This window comes from Panulirus ornatus, chromosome 23 (genome assembly GCF_036320965.1).
Source record: "Panulirus ornatus isolate Po-2019 chromosome 23, ASM3632096v1, whole genome shotgun sequence".
Taxonomy (NCBI): domain Eukaryota; kingdom Metazoa; phylum Arthropoda; class Malacostraca; order Decapoda; family Palinuridae; genus Panulirus; species Panulirus ornatus.
The window spans coordinates 21,682,753-21,707,593 of record NC_092246.1 but is presented as its reverse complement, the minus strand read 5'-3'; the positions used below and the strand labels follow the sequence as shown (position 1 = coordinate 21,707,593).

At 37.2% G+C, this 24,841-nt stretch overlaps 1 protein-coding gene across 4 annotated transcripts in view; it reads left to right on the top strand.

Moving 5' to 3' along the window:
• Positions 1-24,080, top strand: part of LOC139756893 (synaptophysin-like) — a 51,804-nt gene extending 27,724 nt beyond the window's left edge. For all 4 annotated transcript variants that reach the window (XM_071676786.1, XM_071676787.1, XM_071676784.1 and 1 more), the window contains 4 exons: positions 127-319; positions 4,198-4,386; positions 5,686-5,812; positions 7,707-24,080. In XM_071676786.1, the coding sequence (XP_071532887.1) occupies positions 127-319; positions 4,198-4,386; positions 5,686-5,811 (508 nt within the window). In that variant the 3' untranslated portion in view covers position 5,812; positions 7,707-24,080. The remainder of the gene's footprint in view (positions 1-126; positions 320-4,197; positions 4,387-5,685; positions 5,813-7,706) is intronic.
• The last annotated feature ends 761 nt before the right edge of the window (positions 24,081-24,841 follow it).

The window sequence follows — 24,841 nt, the reverse complement described above, 5'->3', positions numbered from 1 at the left end:
AACCTACATTCACCGAGAACCAGTCACTCTCCTCTCTTCCTACACGTACACATGCCTTACATCCTCGATAAAAACTTTTCACTAATACCTATGTTTACTAATACCTGTCATTATTTGCATTTCTAGGATTGATTCCATACGAACATCATATAAGGTATGTGGGAACTCTGAATCGTTACATCTAAGTGGAGACTTCTCTTCAGATGCTGAATTTTTTGTAGCAGTTGGGGTCCTGGCCTTCCTGTATGTTATTGGTGCTCTGGTTCTTTACACCTTGTTCAGCAGCATTTATGACAACAATGACCTTGTACCTGTTGTGGTAAGTGTAACTGGAAACTGCTGTTAAGTGATAACAGTTAGGGTGAGTAATCTTAGGTATCACTTTAAGTAAAGAAGTCACTTGATGCATATTTTGGAAGAGAATAATATTTCACAAATAAGTAATGTCTTTAAAAGCAGTTTTGAAACTGACGAGAACACCAGTTTGTCAGAAATATGAAAAAAAGCTTTAAGGGCTATGGCTTAAGGTGGCCATGTTTAACTTTATGCAAAATAGATTTGTAATGCCACAATTAACACATAACTTCTTTAGTATTTAGGATTGAGACCAGCATGGGCTGGGCAGAAAATCGCTAAAAATCATCAGGACCAAAAATTTTATTTATGAAGGGACAGTAATTGAACTTTGTGCTATAGTGCACATAGAACTTCAGCTTTTTCTCCCACCCTATTGTTCCATGCATGGTCAAGTCCATTCCCAGATAGCTAAAGCATTCCATTTCCCCACTGTTAATTCAAATGGTGTCAAAACATCCTTTCTCACCTCCCTGTTGCACCTCATTACCATGCTTTTTTTCACATTCATTCTCATCCTTCTCCTTTTACACAACCTCCTCCCAAAGTATTTCACCAGCTTCTAGAGTTTCTCTCCTTGGTGTGCCATCTAACTATGTCATCTGCAAAAAGCAAATGCTTAACCTCACATGTTCCCCACCCCAACACAACCCCAAGTATACATACTGTAGACCTGCCTCTTGTTCTCAACCCTTTCATTCACCTCCCTCTCCACCCTGTTCATGTAAATTTAAACAGTGATGGTGATATCACTCATCTTTGATGCATACCTACTCCACCCTTCCTAGTCACATTCATACCTTACTTTCTTTGTAATAACACCTCGCATTTAGTGACTTTCCATTTATTCCATTTTTTCATAGCACCATCCACAGGTCTTCTATGTCAGCCCTACTGTATTCATTCTCCAGATCCATGAATAACCACACACAGTTTGCTCTGTTCGTTCAAGGACAGAGGTCCATTGCCTACCACTTTGTCACATAACTGGAATACCCTGTAGTTGGCAATGTACAGGGCTTTTGGGAAAAGGGGATTAGGGAGTGACCCTTGAGGTATATTACTCAAATCATATAATGAAAACTTCAAATTTTAAAGATAGATAAGACGTACTTCAAAAATAGCACATTTATGTAGTAAGAATACAAAGAAATGATGAACAAAACTGTAAGGTAATAATATGATGACACTATGTCACTATTGTTGCTGTGTCTCTGTACTTCTACAAGTATCTAGCCAAATATGCCACACAGAAGACTATCTCAACACTTGCTCTAGCAACACAGCTTTTTCATAGAAATATTGGTCATTTGGGCTGGATCACAAGTAGCTCACAGCCACATCACACTTAACTGATGCATGCATAGAATTTTTATATTGCCATGGAAAAACCATGGATACTGTAAACATGATGCAGTGGTTAGTAAAATGATGTTCACTAGTCTAAGTGTGTAGTCGCAAAACTGAGGTTTGCAAAACCATGGTATTCAAGGGACCTCTGTTGTTGTCACACAACTTTTTAAAGCAAGCAGTTAGTCTAAATATCCTCTATTTCTCCTGAAGCAGTACTTCTCCTCTCTTATCTAATGAATTGTGCATGCCATCATCCTTTCAGTCACCATTCTTCCATACAACACAGCAGTGATCCCATCCACCGCTGTAGCATTTCCATTCTTCTTCTTAGACAAGGTTTTCACTTCTGCCTCTGTACACCAGACCATTCTCCAGAACTGTCACACTTATGTCACCTTTTCTGAAAATCATCATATGTTACCATTTTTAGATTGCATGATCCATAGGCAAGGAAACAAGTTTAAGTTTAGCATATACAGAAAACCTACCAATATATGCTCATATATCCATTACTACTCATCTCAACATGACAGTTAAATTATCATCATTTCAATCTATGTTCCTTAGGGCATTACATATTTGCAGTCCAGAGTATATTGATGATGTGTTGGATCTAAGTTAAAGTACCCTAGATCTTTCATTGATAAATCCTTTAAGTTAGCAAAGAAATCATTTTATAGAGTTGAGGCCAAACCTCCGAATTGACACCAAGAATCTTTTAGTTCTCTCTTTTAATAATGATTTTACTTTACTTCCTTTAATTAAAAAGTTACCTCCAGCAATGATAATACTATAAAGAATATCTTAATAAGGAACTCACCAAAAAATTCTCCTGGGTGTATTCTATATAATGCCATGTAGATATTGATAAGTTTTATGTTGGGCAGACTGGTAAGTATCTTTCTGTTAGACTTAAGCAACATAGATATAGTATAAGAACAGGACAAGAATCAAATGCCTTGTTTACTCACGTTAAAGACTACGATCATTGTATTGAGTGGAGTAATGCCATCTCAGTTATTAACTCAACTCCAGTACCACATGAAATACCATTGAACCTTCTATTATTAGATACACAAGTAATTATAATCTTGATATTAGTGAAGGTCTATACAAATTGGATAACTTTAGATACACAAATAATTATAATCTTGATATTGGTGAAGGTCTATACAAATTGGATAACTTTATTGTTGATAGAATTTGTAAACAATTCACCTTCTTGTCCACATAATAAGTTTATGATACGCTCATTGTCTGTCTTGGACAATCGCATGTTTACCAAATGGTGTCCTGCAGAAGTTGGTGACTGAGTTTGGTAAAGTGTGTGAAAGAAGAAAGCTGAGAGTAAATGTGAATAAGGGCAAGGTTATTATGTTCAGTAGGGCTGAGGAACAAGTGAATCGGGAGGTATGTTTGGAGAAAAATTGGAGGAAGTGAAGCGTTTTAGATATCTGGAAGTGGATTTAGCAGCGGATGGAACCATGGAAATGGAAGTGAGTCACAGGGTGGTGAAGGGGGTGAAGGTTTTGGGAGCGTTGAAGAATGTGTGAAAGGCAAGAATGTTATCTCAGCAAAAATGGGTATGTTTGAAGTGATAGTGGTTCCAACAATGTTATATGGTTGTGAGGCATGGGCTATAGATAGGGTTGTGCGGAGGAGGGTGGATGTGTTGGAAATGTTTGAGGACCATGTGTGGTGTGAGGTGGTTTGATCGAGTAAGTAATGAAAGGGTAAAAGGGATATGTGGTAATAAAAAGAGTGTGATTGAGAGAGCAGAAGAGAGTGTATTGAAATGGTTTGGTCATGTGGAGAGAATGAGTGAGGAAAGATTGACAAAGAGGATATATGTGTCAGAGGTGGAGGGTACGAGAAATGGGAGACCAAGTTGGAGGTGGAAGGATTGAGTGGAAAAAGATTTTTAGCGATCGGTACCTGAACATACAGGAGGGCGAAAGGCATGCAAGGAATAGAGTGAATTGGAACGATGTAGTATACTGGGGTGGACATGCTGTCAGTGGATTGAACCAGGGCCTGTGAAGTGTTTGGGGTAAACCATGGAAAGTTTTGCAGGACCTGGATGAGGAAAGGGAGCTGTGGTTTCGGTGCATTGCACATGACAGCTAGAGACTGAGTGTAAATGAATGTGGCCTTTGTTGTCTTTTCCCAGCGCTGCCTCATGGGCGCGCAGGGGGAGGGAGGTGTCATTTCATGTGTGGCGGGGTGGCAATGGGAATGGATGAAGGCAACAGGTATAAATATGTACTTGTGTTTATATGTATATGTGTGTGTGTGGGTGTTTATGTATATACATATGTGCCTTCATGTACATGTGCCTGTAGTGCAGATGCCGAATAAACCAATGAAGGACTTAATCCCCTTAGTTCCATCCCCGACTCACCTTTTACAGCATACAAGAATATGGTGCATTGTTGAAATCCTGACCCCAGGAACCTTTGCTGAAGATGTAAGATGCTACTTATATTTCAGGACTGTGGTGCTCATGTCGTCTTTGCAATTTTATGGCTTGCTGGAAGCAGTGCATGGGCCAATAGTTTGACCAATCTGCGTATGGCCACAAATGTTCAAACCATCATAAAGGAACATGATGATTTTTGTGGAGATAATATATGTCACTCTTCCAAAGAGCCTGGTTTCTCTGGACTGTACATTTCTATTGTAAGTATTTTAAACAAATTCCCATATTGTAGGTTGTCTTGCCAGTGTCAAGTAGGGAAATAGTAGTTCGTGATCAGAAGTGAGGCCTTTTCGTAAATTCCAATTTCTTTACATTGAATCTCATCTGTCTGGCCATATTACTCATTTTTAGAGAGAAGGGTGAGAAGTCGCAAATGTTTATTGGTCTATATTTGTGGTGGTCTGATTGAGAGCTCCATGGCTGATGTGTTTAGCTTTTGGTAGTCACAGGGTCTCAGTTTAACAAAGGGTTAAAATTTACCAATACATACAACAGTATCAAAGAATTAACCAAGTAGTTGGTGATCCAACCACTGTTGGGTCTATTGTTAGTTTTTGGTAAAATTGGACTCGTACTATTTGTGAGTTAGAGTTTCATTGTAGTGTATATTTTTCACAGCAAGTCACCAGCGAGCTATTTTTCTGGTATTCAAAAATTAAGCAACCATTTCTACAATACGTAATTTTCACTTTTGCTTTTGCATGTCGTGATGTCATTCTTGCATATCTCTGCCATGGTTACATGACTGTTTCTGATCTTAAGCATCGTACATGTTCCACTCAAGGAGGTTCCATTGAAGTCAAGGCTTTTATTTTTTTTCTCTCTCCTTAATGATCCAGAACAATTAGCTAAACATGCTTTAAATGAGCTGAACCTGGGAATATGAAGGGGATAGGGGAAACCACATAAAGGTATGTGGTGCTAGGTTTTGGATAGGGGTGTATTATACATGACAGAGAGTGGATGCAAGTGATTGAAGCCATTTCTTCATCCATTCCTGATGCTACCTCATTAATGCAGGATATGGCAAACAAAGTTTTTTCCATACGTACTCGCCATTTCCCGTGTTAGCGAGGTAGCGTTAAGAACAGAGAATTAAGCCCATGAGGAAAAATCCTCATTTGGCCCCCTTCTCTATTCCTTCTTTTGGTAAAGTTAAAACTGGAGGGGAGGATTTCCAGCCCCTTGCTCCCTCCCCTTTTTAGTCGCCTTTTATGACATGCAGGGAATATGTGGGAAGTATTCTGTATGAAAAAAAATTGTCCTGAGGTAGGGTTAGCTGCTTTATGAATTTTAACCATATACACTCCAACCACAGTGAACAGAGGAAGATGTCCCAAGAAATGTAAGCCCTAGGTGCTGAGAATGGGATAAACCTACCATTTCATGACTCTGAAAGTTGTGTGTGATTTGATGCATAACTTTTCATCTACTTTGGTGGTAAGATTAATGCTCATGTCTTTTGTATTATATTCATTAGTAATTTTATCTTTCAACAGATTCTTGGATTCTTGAATGTGTTTCTGTGGGCCAGCAACCTCTGGTTTCTTTATAAGGAAACTCACTTCTTCAAGGACAAGATGAATAGTGATGCTAATGCTGCTAATATTCCTGGAGCTCACTAAGGTAAATCATATTCTGGTAGTTGGGTAACATGTTTTTCTGTTTTTTAACTATGAAGCTGGATATCATGCTTGATCATCTCTGCATAAGACTTCCACTCAGTTTCTTTTCCCCCATATACATAATTAACATCCTTTTTTTTTTTTTTTTTTCAATTCTTGTCCTCTTTCCCATTAATGTGCAGTGAGAGAAAGACCTGTTCCAATGGCCATGCCTCCCACAATTGTGATAGTACACTGTGACACTACCAATATAATAGGAATATAACTGGAAAGGTAATAAAAGTAATGATATAATTAATGAGGTATAAGTTTGTTGAGTATTCCTGGTAAATTATATGGGAGGGTATTGATTGAGAGGGTGAAGGCATGTACAGAGCATCAGATTGGGGAAGAGCAGTTTGGTTTCAGAAGTGGTAGAGGATGTGTGGATCAGGTGTTTGCTTTGAAGAATGTATGTGAGAAATACTTAGAAAAGCAAATGGATTTGTATGTAGCATTTATGGATCTGGAGAAGGCATATGATAGAGTTGATAGAGATGCTCTGTGGAAGGTATTAAGAATATATGGTGTGGGAGGCAAGTTGTTAGAAGCAGTGAAAAGTTTTTATCGAGGATGTAAGGCATGTGTACGTGTAGGAAGAGAGGAAAGTGATTGATTCTCAGTGAATGTAGGTTTGCGGCAGGGGTGTGTGATGTCTCCATGGTTGTTTAATTTGTTTATGGATGGGGTTGTTAGGGAGGTGAATGCAAGAGTTTTGGAAAGAGGGGCAAGTATGAAGTCTGTTGTGGATGAGAGAGCTTGGGAAGTGAGTCAGTTGTTGTTCGCTGATGATACAGCGCTGGTGGCTGATTCATGTGAGAAACCGCAGAAGCTGGTGACTGAGTTTGGTAAAGTGTGTGAAAGAAGAAAGTTAAGAGTAAATGTGAATAAGAGCAAGGTTATTAGGTACAGTAGGGTTGAGGGTCAAGTCAATTGGGAGGTAAGTTTGAATGGAGAAAAACTGGAGGAAGTAAAGTGTTTTAGATATCTGGGAGTGGATCTGGCAGCGGATGGAACCTTGGAAGCGGAAGTGGATCATAGGGTGGGGGAGGGGGCGAAAATCCTGGGAGCCTTGAAGAATGTGTGCAAGTCGAGAACATTATCTCGGAAAGCAAAAATGGGTATGTTTGAAGGAAAAGTGGTTCCAACAGTGTTGTATGGTTGCGAGGTGTGGGCTATGGATAGAGTTGTGTGCAGGAGGATGGATGTGCTGGAAATGAGATGTTTGAGGACAATGTGTGGTGTGAGGTGGTTTGATCGAGTAAGTAACGTAAGGGTAAGAGAGATGTGTGGAAATAAAAAGAGCGTGGTTGAGAGAGCAGAAGAGGGTGTTTTGAAATGGTTTGGGCACATGGAGAGAATGAGTGAGGAAAGATTGACCAAGAGGGTATATGTGTCGGAGGTGGAGGGAATGAGGAGAAGTGGGAGACCAAATTGGAGGTGGAAAGATGGAGTGAAAAAGATTTTGTGTGATCGGGGCCTGAACATGCAGGAGGGTGAAAGGAGGGCAAGGAATAGAGTGAATTGGATCGATGTGGTATACCGGGGTTGACGTGCTGTCAGTGGATTGAATCAGGGCATGTGAAGCGTCTGGGGTAAACCATGGAAAGCTGTGTAGGTATGTATATTTGCGTGTGTGGACGTATGTATATACATGTGTATGGGGGTGGGTTGAGCCATTTCTTTCGTCTGTTTCCTTGCACTACCTCGCAAACGCGGGAGACAGCAACAAAGCAAAAAAAGAAAATAAATAATTAATGATAAAAGGCTGAGTAACACAAGAAAAAGTGTTGTAACAGTGATTAAGCAATAAGAGGATCACTGATAACATTTTTGTTGTTTGAAATTTTCTTCAGGGCTTGAAGCACACTGATTGGAATCCTATGGTTGAAAATGTAGCCAGTTACTGGTGTGGGATTGCAGTTCCAAGGTTATTGAATATCAAGATATTAACATCCATCATGGTTCTGCCCACCATTCAGGATAAGTACAACTTATTATTGTATTAGTGGTACTGTACCTCACCACATTTTGGTACTGTACCACTGTGGAACACAAATGTCTTATATCTAATAAAGACTTATACCAGTAGTGTCCACAGAGTCAGATCCCAGTGAAATAATTACTTCAACAAAAGGTTATGAATATAATGTTCACTTGCATTAATGGTTGTACTGTTTTCACTTGATTGTGTTATGTTGTAGCACTGAATTATAGTTGAAGATTATTCATTTCCTTTGTAACATATTGTAAAAGTATGTTTTGCGCTTCATTGAAGTCGACAGATGTTTATTTTATTTGATCATTGAACTCGAGTATCCAATTTCAGTTATCAGTGATAAATATCAATGTATGGGTAAAGATCATTGATTTTATTTAAACAGTGTTTTATAATTACCCATGGAGAATTTTTGTATTCATAGTAATTGTCTGATAGTTCATCTTGACTAATGTTAGTTTTTCAGATATTAAGGTTTTCCCATAATTTAGATTATCAAAAATTTCTCTTGAAATTTTTGAAATAATGTTTGATCATGCATGTCTGCGTTAAAGTGTTCCGATGAAATGCAGAATGATAATCTGCTACTTTGAAAGGAATCACTTAAATATGCCAAGGGATGTTGTTTGCATCTTGCTACTTTACTCTCAACCAACATTTTGAAGTAATGAAAAAAGTTTTATTGCTAAGAAACTTACAAGTAATATCTGACATAAAGATGGCATTTTAACAGAAATGATGTCCATGAATATTGACAGATGTTCGCAGTTTTATACCTTGAGTGTAAGGTGTTTGGCTTTACTGAGGTATTGTGTAAAAATGTGTTGTACATTCCTTAAAAGTCATGGGACATAATCCAGATATATAATTTACTGGAAAAAATTATGTTCCAGAAGTGAAAAGTACTAGAAATAAAGTCATGGAATAAGATCAGGGTGATTCATGCATAAAAACAAACATAAGAAAGAATAAAGTACATCGATCCAAGGCTTTGGCTTTGGATATGCCAGATTATATGTATCTAATGATAGATGAATCTGCTGAAAATAGTTTACTTTCCGTGGACTGAGGTCCCCATTGAAGCTAGGCCTCCTTTGAAAAAAAAAAAAAGGGGGGCGACTAAAGATGGAAAGAAAAAAAAAAAGAGTTGTAATGTAAGATTTATTTTGTAAGTTGTAAACCTACCTTCAACAAGGAAAGTTTCATAGCTTGTTCGGAAAAAGGTGACTAAAGTTCCAAAGCCTGGTATTGCAGGGGAAAAAGATACAAGTGTCCTAGTTGCCCACCCTTGAGTTGCTTATGTCTATTCATGAATCATGACACAGTGGCGTAGTGAGAATTGCTTGGTTTAGCTAATGTTGGAGCATATAAATAGCCAGTTCCAGAGGCAGAAATCAGCATATTTACAGAAGAGGGAGAATGAATCAGCATTCCAATGTAGGGCAAGTTGGTCAGGTTTGAAGAATTGTTAACTTGGAATGCTTTAGTGTTGACTATCAGGTAACTATACAGAGTCAGAGCGAGCCAAGATTTGGGAGCAGAATTCTACAAAAGTGAATCAGTCTTGTATGAAGCAACTTTTCAGAAGAGAAGAATCTTGAGCATATGAACAGGATTCCCAGTATTTTAGAGGCAGACTTATCTGTTTGTGTAATATGGGGTTTCTAAGATAGATTAGAAATTAGGTTGATGCCAAGTATGTTTATTTTGTTTAATGGTAGAATTATAGTTATCTTAGGAAGTGGAAAAGTTGTGATGAATATTAAGTAAGAAATGGGGTTTTATAGTCATTAAACCAAATTAGTGTGTATCTACCCATCTGTAAATCAGGTAAGAGATGGAGATTTGAAAGAACTGGAGATTGTAGTACTGATCCATTAATGAATAAGTGTATTTGTTTCTTTATTGAAAAAGGAAAATCATTGATAGAAATTAGGACAAGCATAGGACTAGATAGATCTGAACCTTGAGAGACATTGCTGTTTATAGTGAAAGGGGGAAAGGTTGAAACATCAGTAATTTTGGAAACAGACCACCAAGGGAACAAGCTTCATCAAAGAGAACAGAGTGAGGGAGGAAAGCTAGAAGAGGGACAGCTCTCAGAGAATGACTAGAAATTTAAAATGTTATTACAATGGAATCTTACCTTGTAGAAGTAGTACTGGTCATCAGAATATTTGAAGTTCAAGATGCTAAAGATAAAGGGAATTGAGGAGAGATTCTGGCAGTAAAACTAGAGGTCTGCGTTTTATGATAATAGTTGGAAGGGTTAGAACACATGCGTCGATAGAGTAGGCTATACCAATGCATGTGTCCAGGTAAAAGATAAGTGTTCTGTTTTATGAATTGTAGTAAAACAGTAGCAAACATAGTAGTCGTTCAGAAGCACATTGTATAAAAACTGAGAAGGGATATTATCAGGTCGATCCACTACTTTTGTCCAAAGAGAGGAGTACTTTTTGGACTGCATGGAAATAGATTATTAGGAGTGGCATAGGATTAGTAAGATATGCACCTAGAGATGAGGGAATGTTTGTCTTTCAAGGTGGAGTTAACCTCCAAGAGAGGTAGGTGTTGATGAAGAATCACTATTTCAAGTGATGGGAAAAACAGTTTCTCTCATAGAATATGGCAGAACATCATTAAAACCATGACAGAACTGCCTGCACCAAATTCAAGGAAGCTTACAGCTCCTGCCATTTTTTAAACTGAAGTAAGACAACTCATATCTGAATTTGGATGTTGGAAGCCTCACTTTACCCAAGGAGAAATAACAGTTTTTGATGGAAGTATATTTTCAGGGATAGTATTCAACCTGTTGCCAACATGTCATGACAGTTGACGTTGCCATCACCTTGCTTTTATTGTGTTTATAAGCATTTGATTCTGTTTATGACCACATTATGAGTTTCATTGTACAAAAAAAATGTTTGCATTCATTTTGCAATATTTTTTTTTTCACTATACACCTTGCATGATAAATGTAGCAACTACTCTTAGTTTTATTATTTTTCACATTTTCTTGTTTATATGTAATACATGAGTTTTCATAATAAAGAACTTAGATTTTCTAATACTGGATACAGAATCACTGTTTGGCTTTGGAAGATGTGGGACAAGCTTCGTGGGTATGTGATCAAATGTGGTGTAATATTATCACATTTGTAGTATGTCTGGCACAAAAATCATTTTACTGCTGCCAAAACAAAATTATTTAGTTTTCTGCAGTTAGTTGTGTTGACTTTTTTCCTTGCAAAGTATACTTAGATCCTACTTTGTATAATTAGTTGTGTATTTTTTTACATATTAGTTTTGTGGAGTAATATTCCTCAAGGCAGGGAATTAAGCTTATGGTGACATAACACTCATTACAACAATATTGTATGTCCCTGTGCTTTTTCTTTTAGTGTTGGCTCATGTAAAACAAGGCATCTTAGCAAATTTCTTTCTTCTCTCACAGAAGAATCACAGGAAAGCAACAAGCACACAGTTGTTTTAGTTCTGTAGCCTCGTCTGATCAGCCATGGCCAGCCTGTTGTTTTCTTACCACGTGCTCATCAGATATTTGCCTAATGATGCAGAGATTAAACTGTTTTGTGGTTGGTCTCCTTCCTGTCTATCTCTCTATCTGTCTCTGATACCCATATCCTTCAAGAACTCCCTCAAGGGGGTGGCCATGGCAAGAGAGTCTCCAAAACTGTTGAACTCCAATACAAAAAGCATAGGTTTAACAAAGTTACATCAACAAAATGGGAGAAAAAAAGTTTTCTTTACCTCTTAATAGTGTTTTAGCACACTTGATGTAGCAAATGTGCATATCTTATGAATCAACTAGGAGCATATTTCCTGTGTAATTCAGTTTTGTATCTGGTTTCTTGATCTCATCAGTATGTTTCTCTGTGACTTTTTAGTAATGTTCACTAATCCATTGTTTTCATCATGTGCCTGTCATGCATATCATGTCACTTGAGTGCTAGAATATTATTTGCTTGAAAGGTTTAGCATTCTCCCATTCTTGTGTTCTCAAATTTTAGGAAAAGTCTTCATACCCAACCTTATTTTCATGAAAGTGATGTGATAATCGTGGACTTATTTAAAAAATTTTGTTTTATGATCTCTGAACCTTACCAAGATATTAACCCATTAGGTTTCTAACCTCATTATCGGATAAAACATGTGGGTTTATGGTTGTATATCTGTATTTTCTCTCATATCTAGAGCAGTGCCAGTTTCATAATCATTAGAAATTGTTTTATGCTAGTTTAGTGTCTCATGGAAGGTTTGTATTCCCTAAATCCATAATGCCCTTTGAACAGCAAAAGGCTTTTATCAAATATTGGGGGAAAATACATCTCTGTATTTGCTCTTTAAACAGGATAACCCGGATTGTATATAGTACAGTTTACCATATGTAGCAGGTAGATTACTGTCAGTAAAATGAAATAGTTTCAAAATCAGGGAAATATTTTATTTGACATTAACAAACAGTGGGTCTGTTGATCACTAATCTGTCATATTGCCTTTTTTGTTACGCAAACAAACTTCACCTATTCTTACATTCTCCCATTAGTGAAGTTTGATTTGGGTAAGTGCTCATATATCTTGGTGCATATTTGTAATGTTTGTTTCTTGCAGCATCATGTTAATTTTCTTGTTTACAAAAACCTTTCCTCTGTACCTCTACAACCACTGTTATGAGTATATTGGTGTCAACTTGAAGGTTTTGTATATATGGTAACCTTGCAGAAAATGGGTACTGTGGTTTGTTGGATGGCCAGAATTATTAGGAGGAACACTTTCATTATGTATCAGTTGCTAAGGAAAGTTAAGAAGAGTAACAAGAAATAAGAGGTAATAAGTGACTTGCATTGAATGTAGAGGGGGACTGCATAAGAAGGATAGGGAGCTGCCCCTAGGGAGCTTGCACTTAAGGAAGATATTACATAAGTCTTGTCAAATTTTTCTCTTTGTAATTCTTGGACTGATGGAGGACTTTGTTAGCAGATGATGATTAAAGACTTAGAATATTTCCTCCATTATCCATCCCATACATACAAGCCACTCAGCTCCTTACCCTTGCATCTAGTGTGAAAGACAGAAAGATGTAATATTTCTTCATGTTCACATTATTCACCAGTAATTCTGTGCCAGTTTTTGAAATCAGCATAGAATTTTTAGTAAAAAGAAAGAAACAAAGCCAGCCAATCTCTCTCACACTGAAATTTAGAATGAAAAGTATATTTGTTTATATATTTTGTTTGATCGAGTAAGTAATGTAAGGGTAAGAGAGATGAGTGGAAATAAAAAGAGCGTGGTTGAGAGAGCAGAAGAGGGTGTTTTGAAATGGTTTGGGCACGTGGAGAGAATGAGTGAGGAAAGATTGACCAGGAGGATATATGTGTTGGAGGTTGAGGGAACGAGGAGAAGTGGGAGACCAAATTGGAGGTGGAAAGATGGAGTGAAAAAGATTTTGAGTGATCAGGGCCTGAACATGCAGTAGGGTGAAAGGCGGGCAAGGAATAGAGTGAATTGGATCAATGTGGTATACCTGGGGTCGACGTGCTGTCAATGGATTGAATCAGGGCATGTGAAGCGTCTGGGGTAAACCATGGAAAGTTGTGTGGGGCCTGGATGTGGAAAGGGAGCTGTGGTTCCGGGCATTATTACATGACAGCTAGAGACTGAGCGTGAACGAATGGGGCCTTTGTTGTCTTTTCCTAGTGCTACCTCGCACACATGAGGGGGAGGGGGATGTTATTCCATGTGTGGTGAGGTGGCGATGGGAATAAATAAAGGCAGACTATGAATTATGTACATGTGTATATATTTATATGTCTGTGTGTGTATATATATGTGTACATTGAGATGTATAGGTATGTATATTTGCGTGTATGGTCGTGTATGTGTATACATGTGTATGGGGGTGGATTGGGCCATTTCTTTCGTCTGTTTCCTTGCGCTACCTCGCAAACGTGGGAGACAGCGACAAAGCAAAATAAATAAAGAAAATAATTTGTTACACATGACAGCAAAGACCGAGTGTGAACAAATGTGGCCTTTTTTGTCTTTTCCTGGCACTACCTCGCTGGTGGGGAAGGGGGGGTTGTTATTACATGTGTGGTGGGGTGGTGACGGGAATGGATGAAGGCAGCAAGTATGGATATGTACATGTGTATATATGTATATGTCTGTGTATATATATTTATGTATATATGGGCGTATGGGCATTTATGTGTATACATGTGTTCATGGGTGGGTTGGGCCATTCCTTGATTGTTTCCTTGCGCTTCCTCGCTGACGTGGGAGACGGCAATTAAGTATGATAAAAAAGAAAATAGATATTTGTTATATACCATCCGCACTATGCCTGTTTATGAAATTAAGAAACATTCTCAAAAGGAGAGATGTGTCTTCTCCAGTTGAGCTGTTGAAGTCATCATTCATACCCCATCTGGGTGCTCTGTTACCACAGGAACAGGTCATTACAAATGAAATGATATTTTGAGAAGTTTTCTGTTACTTCTAAATGCTAATCTATCATATTATTCCTGACTCTGTGATGGAATATCCAGACTATGCAAGGCATTTAAGGGTTGAAGGGTTCATGTCTTCAGGAGAGAGCTTTACTATCACTGGGATGAAAGAGCAGTGGAAAGATGGAATGACAAAAGTTGTTTAGTGACACTTGTTCAAAGACCAAAAAGAGAGCTTTCAGTGGAAGAGGAGAGGTTGTCCCACTTCCTTTGGGTAAAGTGGTGCTTAGTTTCATGATTATCATATTTGCAATTTTATTAGGTGGAGGCTAAAGGTGAATGTAAATCAAGTGAAGGAGAGTGTTTCCCAAAGTCCAGTATGCCTGGTCTTACTTGCCCAAATATCCTCAGAACAGGAATGGGTGAATTGGATAAACCATGGATTGGGAAGAGTTAGGGAAAGAGGGAATATATATATATATATATATATATATATATATATATATATATATATATATATATATATATATATATATATACACCTTCATTCCTGCAACAATAACACATGCTATACCCTCATTAGAAATGGCAGCACAGCCCAAGAAGAGGCACTAAACTTTCCAAAGAATACTGAAAAAAAATTGAAAATTTGTCAAGACATTGCTCTTACAGTATTTGAATTGGCACTTAGAGAAGGGGCAGTGAGTAAAAACAAAATTACAAGAAAATGGTCAGATGAACAATTTGGAGTGAAATTGTTTATTTATATCATGAAGGATGAGACAAAAAATTATGTTTTGGAAGAGTAGTTTCATTGTTCTAGAATAAGTAGATTTATTGATAATTTCCTTCAGATTGGTAAGAATGGAAAATGTTAGAGCTTCACCTAAGGGATACATTGGGAGTATTGGAAGGACAGATAAGAGAGTACCTAATGGTCCATGATAAGGGTTTATACTGTAGAACAGAAGTGATGCCTTGAGGTTGTAATCTTATTTGTGATTTAAGGGGGCACATCCCACTCATCACTCCCTATGGCACAACAGCTGTTAGGAAAAATGCTGAAATAGAACACCATGCAGCATGGAGAGAGTATATTGCAGTAGAAAATTTAAAGGAAATTGCGAATGGGAAAATTTCCTCACTCTGACTGTTTGACGTCTGGGGAGAAGTTTAGAATACAAAAAAAAAAAAAAAATGAATTTTAAAACAATCAATTTAGTCTAAGTATGCTACGAGATACTCTGATGTTTTACTGTCAACTACTACCAGAGCTCTTAATTCCCTGGATCACAGGAAGAAAAAATTAGGCACAATTATTACATACATCTTCCACACAAGCATGTAGGTGATGTGGTAACTTTGAACATCTCTTCCATGTGTAATCATGCATTGATAACTCTAAACCACTTATTTCTTTACATATATCTTGTTATTCATTGTTCTTCTTTACTTTCCCCACTAACAACTCTCTCCCCTTCCCTCCCTCTTTTTTTTTTAAGGGTGGTTAGAGAGAGAGAGAGAAAAAAAGGGGGTTGGAAAGTAGAAAGTGTACTTGTGATATGGAAGAGAGAGATGAAGAGCACAGTGGTGTATGGTGTAGGTTTTCTGATGTGTTGGGAGATTCACTGGTAATGTGTTTTAAGATACCTTATTTTTTGTCCTTAGAAGACTGGGGATGTGTATAACGTGATGTTATTTCATATTGGTTTGGGAAAGAAAAGAAATTGAAGCATTGTTTATTGTATGCATTGATGCATGGCTGGAGCACTCCTGTAAGTGTTCTGAGACTTTGTGGGAACCAAGGATGTTCCATGTTTTTACCAATGTCAAGATCTCAGACATTTCTATAATTTTGTGCCATTATTTTCTTGCGATATTCCCTGATGTGATAAGTGTACCTTTATGTCCCTTAGGTCATTGGTTCCTAACTTTTTGCAGATGGTGTACTCTGGCCTCAATGTAAGGCATTGCATACCCCGTTCGTAATGGTGACATTTTTTATGAGAAAGATTTTTTATTTCTATACTGATAAATCTTGCCAAAATGATATAACTTTGAGCAAACCTTGTATGCCAAATCAGTTTTCTGCTTAAACAAAACAGCCCGGAGGCAATGAATCTTTTGCTTCTGGAAGTGTCTCTTGTGTACCTCCTGATGATTCTTCAAATACCCTACAAGGATATATGGACCCCAAGGTGGGAACCACTAATGTGGTCATCCAACAATATGCCTATTTTCCAGAGAGTCACTGTATGCATGACCTAAGAGCACAGTGGATGTGCACCTACAAATATGACCATAAGGGTAGTGAGGAGAGCAGAATGTTTCCTGCACCTGCACAGTAATGGAGGACATTCTTGGACTGCTTATGATATATGTCAGCTGGCTTTTTCAACAGTGAGTTAAGATATTCACAGAAGAAGGCTGGTGTTTGAAGGTCAAGTCTCCTAATTAAGGACTCCATCTTAGGATGAGAGAGAGATTGTTGCAGCTATTTGACATGAACATTGATAACCAGTGAGTGTTATGAAGGTTTTAGAGTTAGGAGAGTTGCAGGTGAAAGAAAAGTAGTACTTTATAAGGCAAATGATGGTAGAACTTTGAGATTCAGGACCCAAGAGGCCTGCAAGAAATAAGTGAATTGTGTAATGAGCACAGTGATTACTTCATGTATTGTTAATTCTGAACCTCAATTGGTTGGTAAACTGAAAATGTTATTCATGCCATTATATAGTTATATAAATACCCTTTTTAAACTGTTGAACAGGCATTTTGGTTTAGGCATTATTTCAGTTATGAAGATAGTAATAGTGATTGTGAAATTTTTTGACTGGATCTTTCCTTATCTGGAAAGTACTATCATACAACAAGGGAAGAAGTAGTATTTTATTTTTCCTTTTGCATGCTATGTTTAATTTTTGAAAATGCTGTGTAGTGTTATCATATGTTGCTTTAACAACTATCAATTTTGCAGCTGGATTTAGGTAATTTTGGGCATTTATTAATTCCGTATTACTAAGAAATAAAAAGCACTTGTATAACTAGAAAGAGATGTAGAATTGTAATAAAGCCATAGTTTTTTACCTCTTAAGTCATATATTCGTATAGTTTGGAACTTTGTGAACACAAAACCTTTTTGAATTAATTGAAGTCAAGAAAATTATGTTGATACACATGTTGTTTGTCATTACAAAACTTTGATAAAGTAGTAAGCCAGGGTTCTGAACATTGATTCCCAGACCCATATAATTTAAGAGCTTTGGTAATTGAGAACATCTATTAATAAGTTTCTCAAGTTGAGAAATTCTAAATTAGTGTCAGAATAAAGAGAGTGCATGAATTCCCTCTACTTCACAAGAGATGGATTTGAATAAAAACTTAGTCATCTATACCATCTTTGCCTATCTCTGAAGCATGAGAGAAATAATTTTCTACCTTCATATATGTTGGTCCCATAAATTCCCATAAGCATTAGAATTACTTTTATAACATAAGTTATTTCAAAATGAATTAATTAAATATTTGGTTCTTGAGGAGAAATTAGGTGGAGTTAGAGCCTAAGATGCTTTTTATTTACTTCCATTAGAAAAATGGTAAATTTATTGACTAGTTATCAAACCTGGTATGTCTGTAGGACAAAATAGATTTGTAAAGGTGATGATATAGTTAGGGAATGTCAGCTTATTGGTGTGATGCAAAGGAAGGTTAATTGTTTGTTGTATGCTTTAAGCTTTAAACATCTCTTACTTTTATTAATAAACTGTGTATTTTAATTCTCACAGTGCTGTACATAGCACTTACTGCATGTTGCGTGAAGTAGGTATCTCTGTAATTGTAATTTCGTACATATATCTCTTCATTTGTTACTATTGGAATCTCCTTAAAGTAGCATGTCAATCATTCCTGCTGTTGTTTCCAGGGCTTTATTTATTGTTTTGAATGAAAATTCCATTTTCTCATGTATGCAAAATCATTATCAAAAAGATATTTCATTCTCAGTTTCTTGCTAATGTTTACAGAATTCTTATTCTCCGTAGTGATCAGATTTCTTAAATTTTATGAAGTGTAGTTAGTTTAAACAAACTTGAAAATATTTCATTATGCAAGTTACTGACAAAATTAGATTATTGACATCCAGGTATCCAACTTTTCCATTTACTTGTCAGAATTATTCAAAATACTGATAACTACTGGTCTTATATCAGAAGTTAAGGTATCCTACATTTCAACCCCTAAATTGAATTTGTACAGTTCTTCATGAGTTACCCCATAGATGTGTTGCTCTTCAAGCTTCTGTAGTCATTATGAAAGTCCCATATCGTGATTCTGTGGTTGATCAGGTAGGTATTGTACAATATCTGAAATAGTCAAGTTTTCCTTTTACCTGATAAAAGCTAAGTGCCATTGCTTGACAGGCATTTGCTAAACAAAAAATTGTTTTGATGAACTGACTGTTTTTGCATACAGATTTCTTATAAACATGTATTGCCCACTTTACCAAACAACAGTTACATGTGACACATTGTGGTAAAAAAGACTGATTTGATAGATTAGCATTTAAGAGTTAGAAAAAATAAACAAAAAGTTATATTGACACCTCTGTGTTGGTCTGGTCCACTACCAAGTATTGTAAAGGGCAGAGGTGATAGTGGATAACACATCTGACAATCCCAGGAAGAGAGTAGATCATGGAGATTATGTTACATTCTATTCATATTGTTATTACATGCTGCCATGGTGTTGATGGTGAATAATGCGAAAATAATTTGAAATAATGCGCTGAACACTAAAAAGTGTGAGGAGGACAGTCATCATCAGTGTGTGGGAAGGATAATGGGGATGTTTTTCCTAAGAGATATTCCAACACTTTACCTACCCACAATAAGTACCAGTAAAAAAGTTTTCATGCTAGATTAGGATTTTGGGTTTAAATTCTTTGGGCCGGAGTACATTGCACCATACAACAAGGGTTGCTTAGATCAAAAGGTCTTGGGCTGGAATGTATTTTTGCTTTTAACAAGGGAAAACAAAATTTGTTGAATGAAAATTCACAGAATGAGTGCCTAGAATACATAATGCTCATGAAGTGAGACTAACCTGTTTGTTGCAAGACTTCAAGGTGAACTCGGCTTCTTTTTTTGAGCACATATAATATGTGAAGCATCTGGGGTAAACCATGGAAAGCTTTGTGGGGCCTGGATGTGGAAAGGGAGGTGTGGTTTCGGTGCATTATACATGACAGCTAGAGACTGTGTGTGTGAACGAATGTGGCCTTTGTTGTCTTTTCCTAGCGCTACCTCACGCACATGCGGGGGGAGGGGGTTGTCATTTCATGTGTGGCGGGGTGGTGATTGGAATGAATAAAAGCAGCAAGTATGAATTATGTACATGTGTAAATATGTATATGTCTCTGTATGTATATATATGTATACGTTGAAATGTATAGGTATGTATATGTGCATGTGTGGATGTGTATGTATATACATGTGTATGAGGGTGGGTTGGGCCATTCTTTCATCTGTTTCCTTGCGCTACCTTGCTGATGCGGGAGACAGCGACAAAGTACAATAGATGAATGAATAAAAATAATACATACTGAACTAGGGCACTTGAAAAGGTCTGGAGAAACCTCAGAAAGGTCTATGGATCTTGGCTGTGGATTGGGAGGATCTGGTTTTGAAGCATTATACATGACAGGTAGGGAATGGGTGTGAACAAATGGCTATTTTCTCTTCTTGGTTCATTTAGTAAGGGAATTGAGTTTAATGGTCTGGCAGATAGGGAAAGGTCTGCACTGTGGTAGTGGTTGGATGGGGACCTGGGAGATGCATAAGTTAATGTTTGCTGGTGAGGTTAATTAGTAAAGAGAGAAGGAGGTTTTGTCGAATTTGAGTTTGAGTGGAGAGAACCTTGAGGAAGTCAAGTGTTTTAGATACCTTGGAGTAAGGCTCGAGTCAAATTATCATTCCCCTTGTGAACTAAATAAAGGGATGTGCAATCCCCTTATTAACTTGATATTAAATTACCTTCCCCATTTTAACTAAATGAAATATGCTTTAACATCATCCTAAAAAAAAAGAAAATAGGAAAAAATTCCAAGAACTGATCATGCCATTCCAACTGAATTAAATGTTTTCTCATGGAATTGTCTTTGTAGAGAAAGACAGTCAAAAGATAACAGCAGTATGATAATGGAAACCCTCAGACCCTGTATTTAACTCACACACTACTATCCCCATTGTAAAAAATTTACAATTCAAGTACTGCCAAGGCGTGGATATGGCAGCAAATGGAACCATGGGAACTAAGACGAGCCATTGGATAGATGAGGGGATGAAGGTCCTGGGTTCATCAAGGAATGTGTGGAGAGTGAGGTCATTGTCAGAGATGGCAGTGATGGGCATGTTTACTGGTATAGCAGCACAGTCAGTTTTGCATGGATGTAAGGCATGTGTTTTAAGATAAAAATGTAGGGAAGAGGTTAGATTTCTTGGAAATGAAATGTTTGAGGACAGTATGGGGTGTGAGGAGGGTTGATTGAATAAGAAATAAGGTAAGAGACAAGTGTGGTAATGAGGAGTATATACGAGAGCTGAAATGGGTGTGCTGCAATGGTTTAGATATATGGAAATGATGACAAAAAGGGTAAACATGTTGAAAATGGAGAGAACAAAGAAAATAGGGACATTGAGGAGGAGGTGGAATACAGTACAAGTCACATGTCAAAATTTTACAGGTGGCTACCACCAGAGCTCAAAAGAAGCAATAAATTATCTGCAGCTGGTAACTAAAGTTGAATTATGACATGAGAACAGTGACTGTATTTCTACAAGAGATATCTTTTGTATTTTAAAGGGAAATGCCACATTACTAAATATGTCTTGTTCTTCAACTGAATGCAGATCTTAATGTGGTTTCATGGAATTTATATATCATAGTATGAAACTATAATGTAAAATTATATGTATTTATGTACATAATTTTTTATACTTTTTGAATCTCCATATTTTTGTAGACATAAATGCTACTCTCTTTAGCAAGGTAGCATCAGCAACAAATGAGTGTTTGCCTAATTTGCACACATCCACTATCGAGCTGTCATGTATATCAGCAGCTACCATCCACAGCCAAACCCTGCAGATTATTCCATGGTTTACTCTGACTGTTCAGGCTATTGACAGTATGTTACCCCTCATATACCACATTAATTCCCTTTATTCTGTCCTTGAACACCTCTCAGCTTCCTGAATGTTAATGCCCAAATGCCTTAGAGCCCCCTGTACTCTGTCGTCCAGTGACATTGTTGGCCCCCACTTATCCCTTGTGTCATCATCTAATGTTTACCTAAGCCCTCAATATTTTTTTTTTTTTTTTCAAACCATTTCATTATTCCAAGTTCTGTTCTCTCAAACTGTGCTTACTCAATCAACCCATGTCACATCACTCATTGTACTCAGGCATTTTATATCTAACATGTTGACTTGCTTCCATGGAAGCTTCTTTTGCATTCAAGGCCCAAGGCTCACTCACATCCGTACTACACTCTTGGAACTACTGTACCTTTAGTGCCCTAATAGACACTTTTATGTAGTCAGAACCTTATAGCTTGCTTGCTTTTCCATCCTCTGCTGTGTCTACTCCTAGGGTACCTAAAGCACTCCAGGTCCTCCCATTGAAACTTGCATTTGATTTTGTCTGCAAGCAGCAACTGATTATTTTGTCATCACCTATCTTTCCCCAGCATACCATAAACCTGTTTCTTGATCTTAGACCATTGCATTCTCCTCCTCCATCACCCTGTCCTTAAGCAGATTACACAACCACCTGATATCACATTTCCATGATGGAGACCTGCCTTCACTAAGAACCAGTGATTGCCCTCCTTTCCTACTCACACACATATCTTAATTTTCTGATAAGAATTCATAATCCCCCCCCCCCCTCATATACTCATAGGGTTGGGTGTGGTGGACTTGTATACCAGTAGGGGTGTGTTTCTCTAACATTTTGTCAGTTTCGATATTTGAAGAATTTGTCCATAGATAGTGGAACACTTTTCCTTTTTTTATGGTGGTATATCATCCTGTAACAGGTAAAGATTTTCTCTCTGGGTAATTTTTGGTAAAATTTGTTTACTGCTTTGTCCAGTTTTCTAATAGCTTCGGACATTTTCTTTATACTTAAAACTCTTGGGGAGTTTGTTTTTGCACTCTGCCTTTTCTTCAGTTCATTGATCCAACTGTACTTGATCCTCATTTGAAAAGTCCTCTCCATGGTATTATGGAAAATCCACCATGCCCTTCCCTTTTATGTTATCCACAATTTGCCTGTCTGGAAATGTCCTGTTGAGTCTGGAACTGCTGCTTGAAATCCTTTGAAAACATTCTTATTCTTCCCAGATTTTTTACCACAAACCATTCATTGTCATCAATGCAGCTTTCTGCCAGGACTTGCCAGTTTTGTCAATGGCTTTCATAATTTTACTGCATCAGCAAATTCTTTGATGTTAGGCTTATTCTCATCAACTGTTGCCCTAATAAGCTTAGAGGAGATGCAACAGATATTAACCCTTGTATATGGCCTTGATTCACACAGCAACAAAATGGTGTTGGGCTGCAGAAAAAGCTTGAATATCCTCATATGAATCCTTCATGTTCAGAGGGATGATGAAGGTCATTGTCAGGGATGAGTATTGCCATGTGTGGCAGGTTGTTTATGGCACAGTAGCACAATAGCCATTTACATCAGGATAGAAATAAGAAGAGAAGCATTCCTGAATTGATGTAGGAGGGTAGGGTTGCCAGCCCACCACCCTTGTATCATGATTTCCCTTGATATGTTTATTTCTTGCTGTGGATTTTTAGTTATATTTATGCATCAGTTTGCTATTTTCAAGCTTGTTTAGACCAACCACTTACCCCTTATTTGCTCAGTAGAGACAAATATGCCTGGCCACACTGGTGATACTAGTCATACCTGCCTGAAAGATGCTGGTCTTTCAGTCTGGTACTTAATGTTTTTGGGACAGGCTTTCAGTCTTAACTTTTTAGGTACCATAGTTAGAGGCTTTGCAAAAGTATTTAAGGGCAGAAATAGTGTATCCATATTTTATGTTCATTAACACATTGAGTGTAGTCATGTCTTCATTTTATAGTAATTAATTCATGCCTTTTATTGTAACACTGATACTCTAAAAATTGACAATATTAAAAAAAAGTAAGGTGCCAAAACCTAGAGTTGGGATCAACACATTGTAAACATTTGTAAACCTTTAGTTTTCCTTTTATGCATTCTATTGTATTTTTTTTTTTTGTGTGTGTGTATCTGCGTCATTTTTTTACCCATAGACATACAGCAAATGTCTACTCATGAATTTGTATGTGTCTCAGATTTTCTTAGCAGGCATTTGATTTTTTCAGTTGATGACTTACTATGTAATTAGTGTGTAATTAATGATGTACTATGTCACATGACTTACCATGTAATTATGCATAGGCAGGGAGAGACATTATTAGATTTGATGTTTTTGAATAACTGGTATACAGCTAAAGCAAGGGTAAGATAACAAGAAAAAGGTTGACATTTTGGATTCTTAAGTTTTTCATTTGCCTTTGGTGTTAGTGTCAGCCGACTATTTATAATTGCTTTGCTCATATAATGCAAGAATGAGTTATTCGTGTGAATTTTTGGGGAAATTTTACATTAATTTTAGGGGAATTTTCTGTTTATGTACAATAAATCTTTGAGTATTGAGATCAGATTATTGGAATCCTACCATGATGGTTTCATTCGATTGGCACATAAAAGCTTAAGTTTTCAGATTCCATTAGCTTTGCACAAACTTTTGTCATGATCAGGTGTCGACAGCATGCTGCTCAGCGGGTTTTTTTTTTTTCTTAAGTTGCCTATTGTACATGAACCAGAGGCCAGTAAGGCCTACTAATTTAACTGGCAGCTGCTAAGTTTCATGTTTGCTGGCTTGGATCAGTTAGTAACTATAATAGAAGCTGAATCTGATTACACAAACTAGAGCAGTTAAGATTCAGTTCTACTATTGTTACATCAAGAAACACACCTGCAAGCATTTGGATCTATGATTATGTAGCCAGTTATTGAAAAAGACTACGCTGGTGTACGCCAACATGAAAGATCTTTCCGTAATTATGTTTTGGTGTAATACAATACAGAAAGATGCCTTTAATTCATTCTCTCTCTCTGTAAATATATTACGGGTAGGGTAGAAAGAATACTGCCTATGTATCTACAACGTGTAGAAGGCGTTTAAGTTATATGTGAGCATGCACCTTATATAGCCTCACCAGTGCTTTTTACTCGAGGTGATGGGAGTACGGTAACATCTATACTTACACATTATATATATATATATATATATATATATATATATATATATATATATATATATATATATATATATATATATATCCCTGGGGATAGGGGATTAAGAATACTTCCCACGTATTCCCTGCGTGTCGTAGAAGGCGACTAAAAGGGGAGG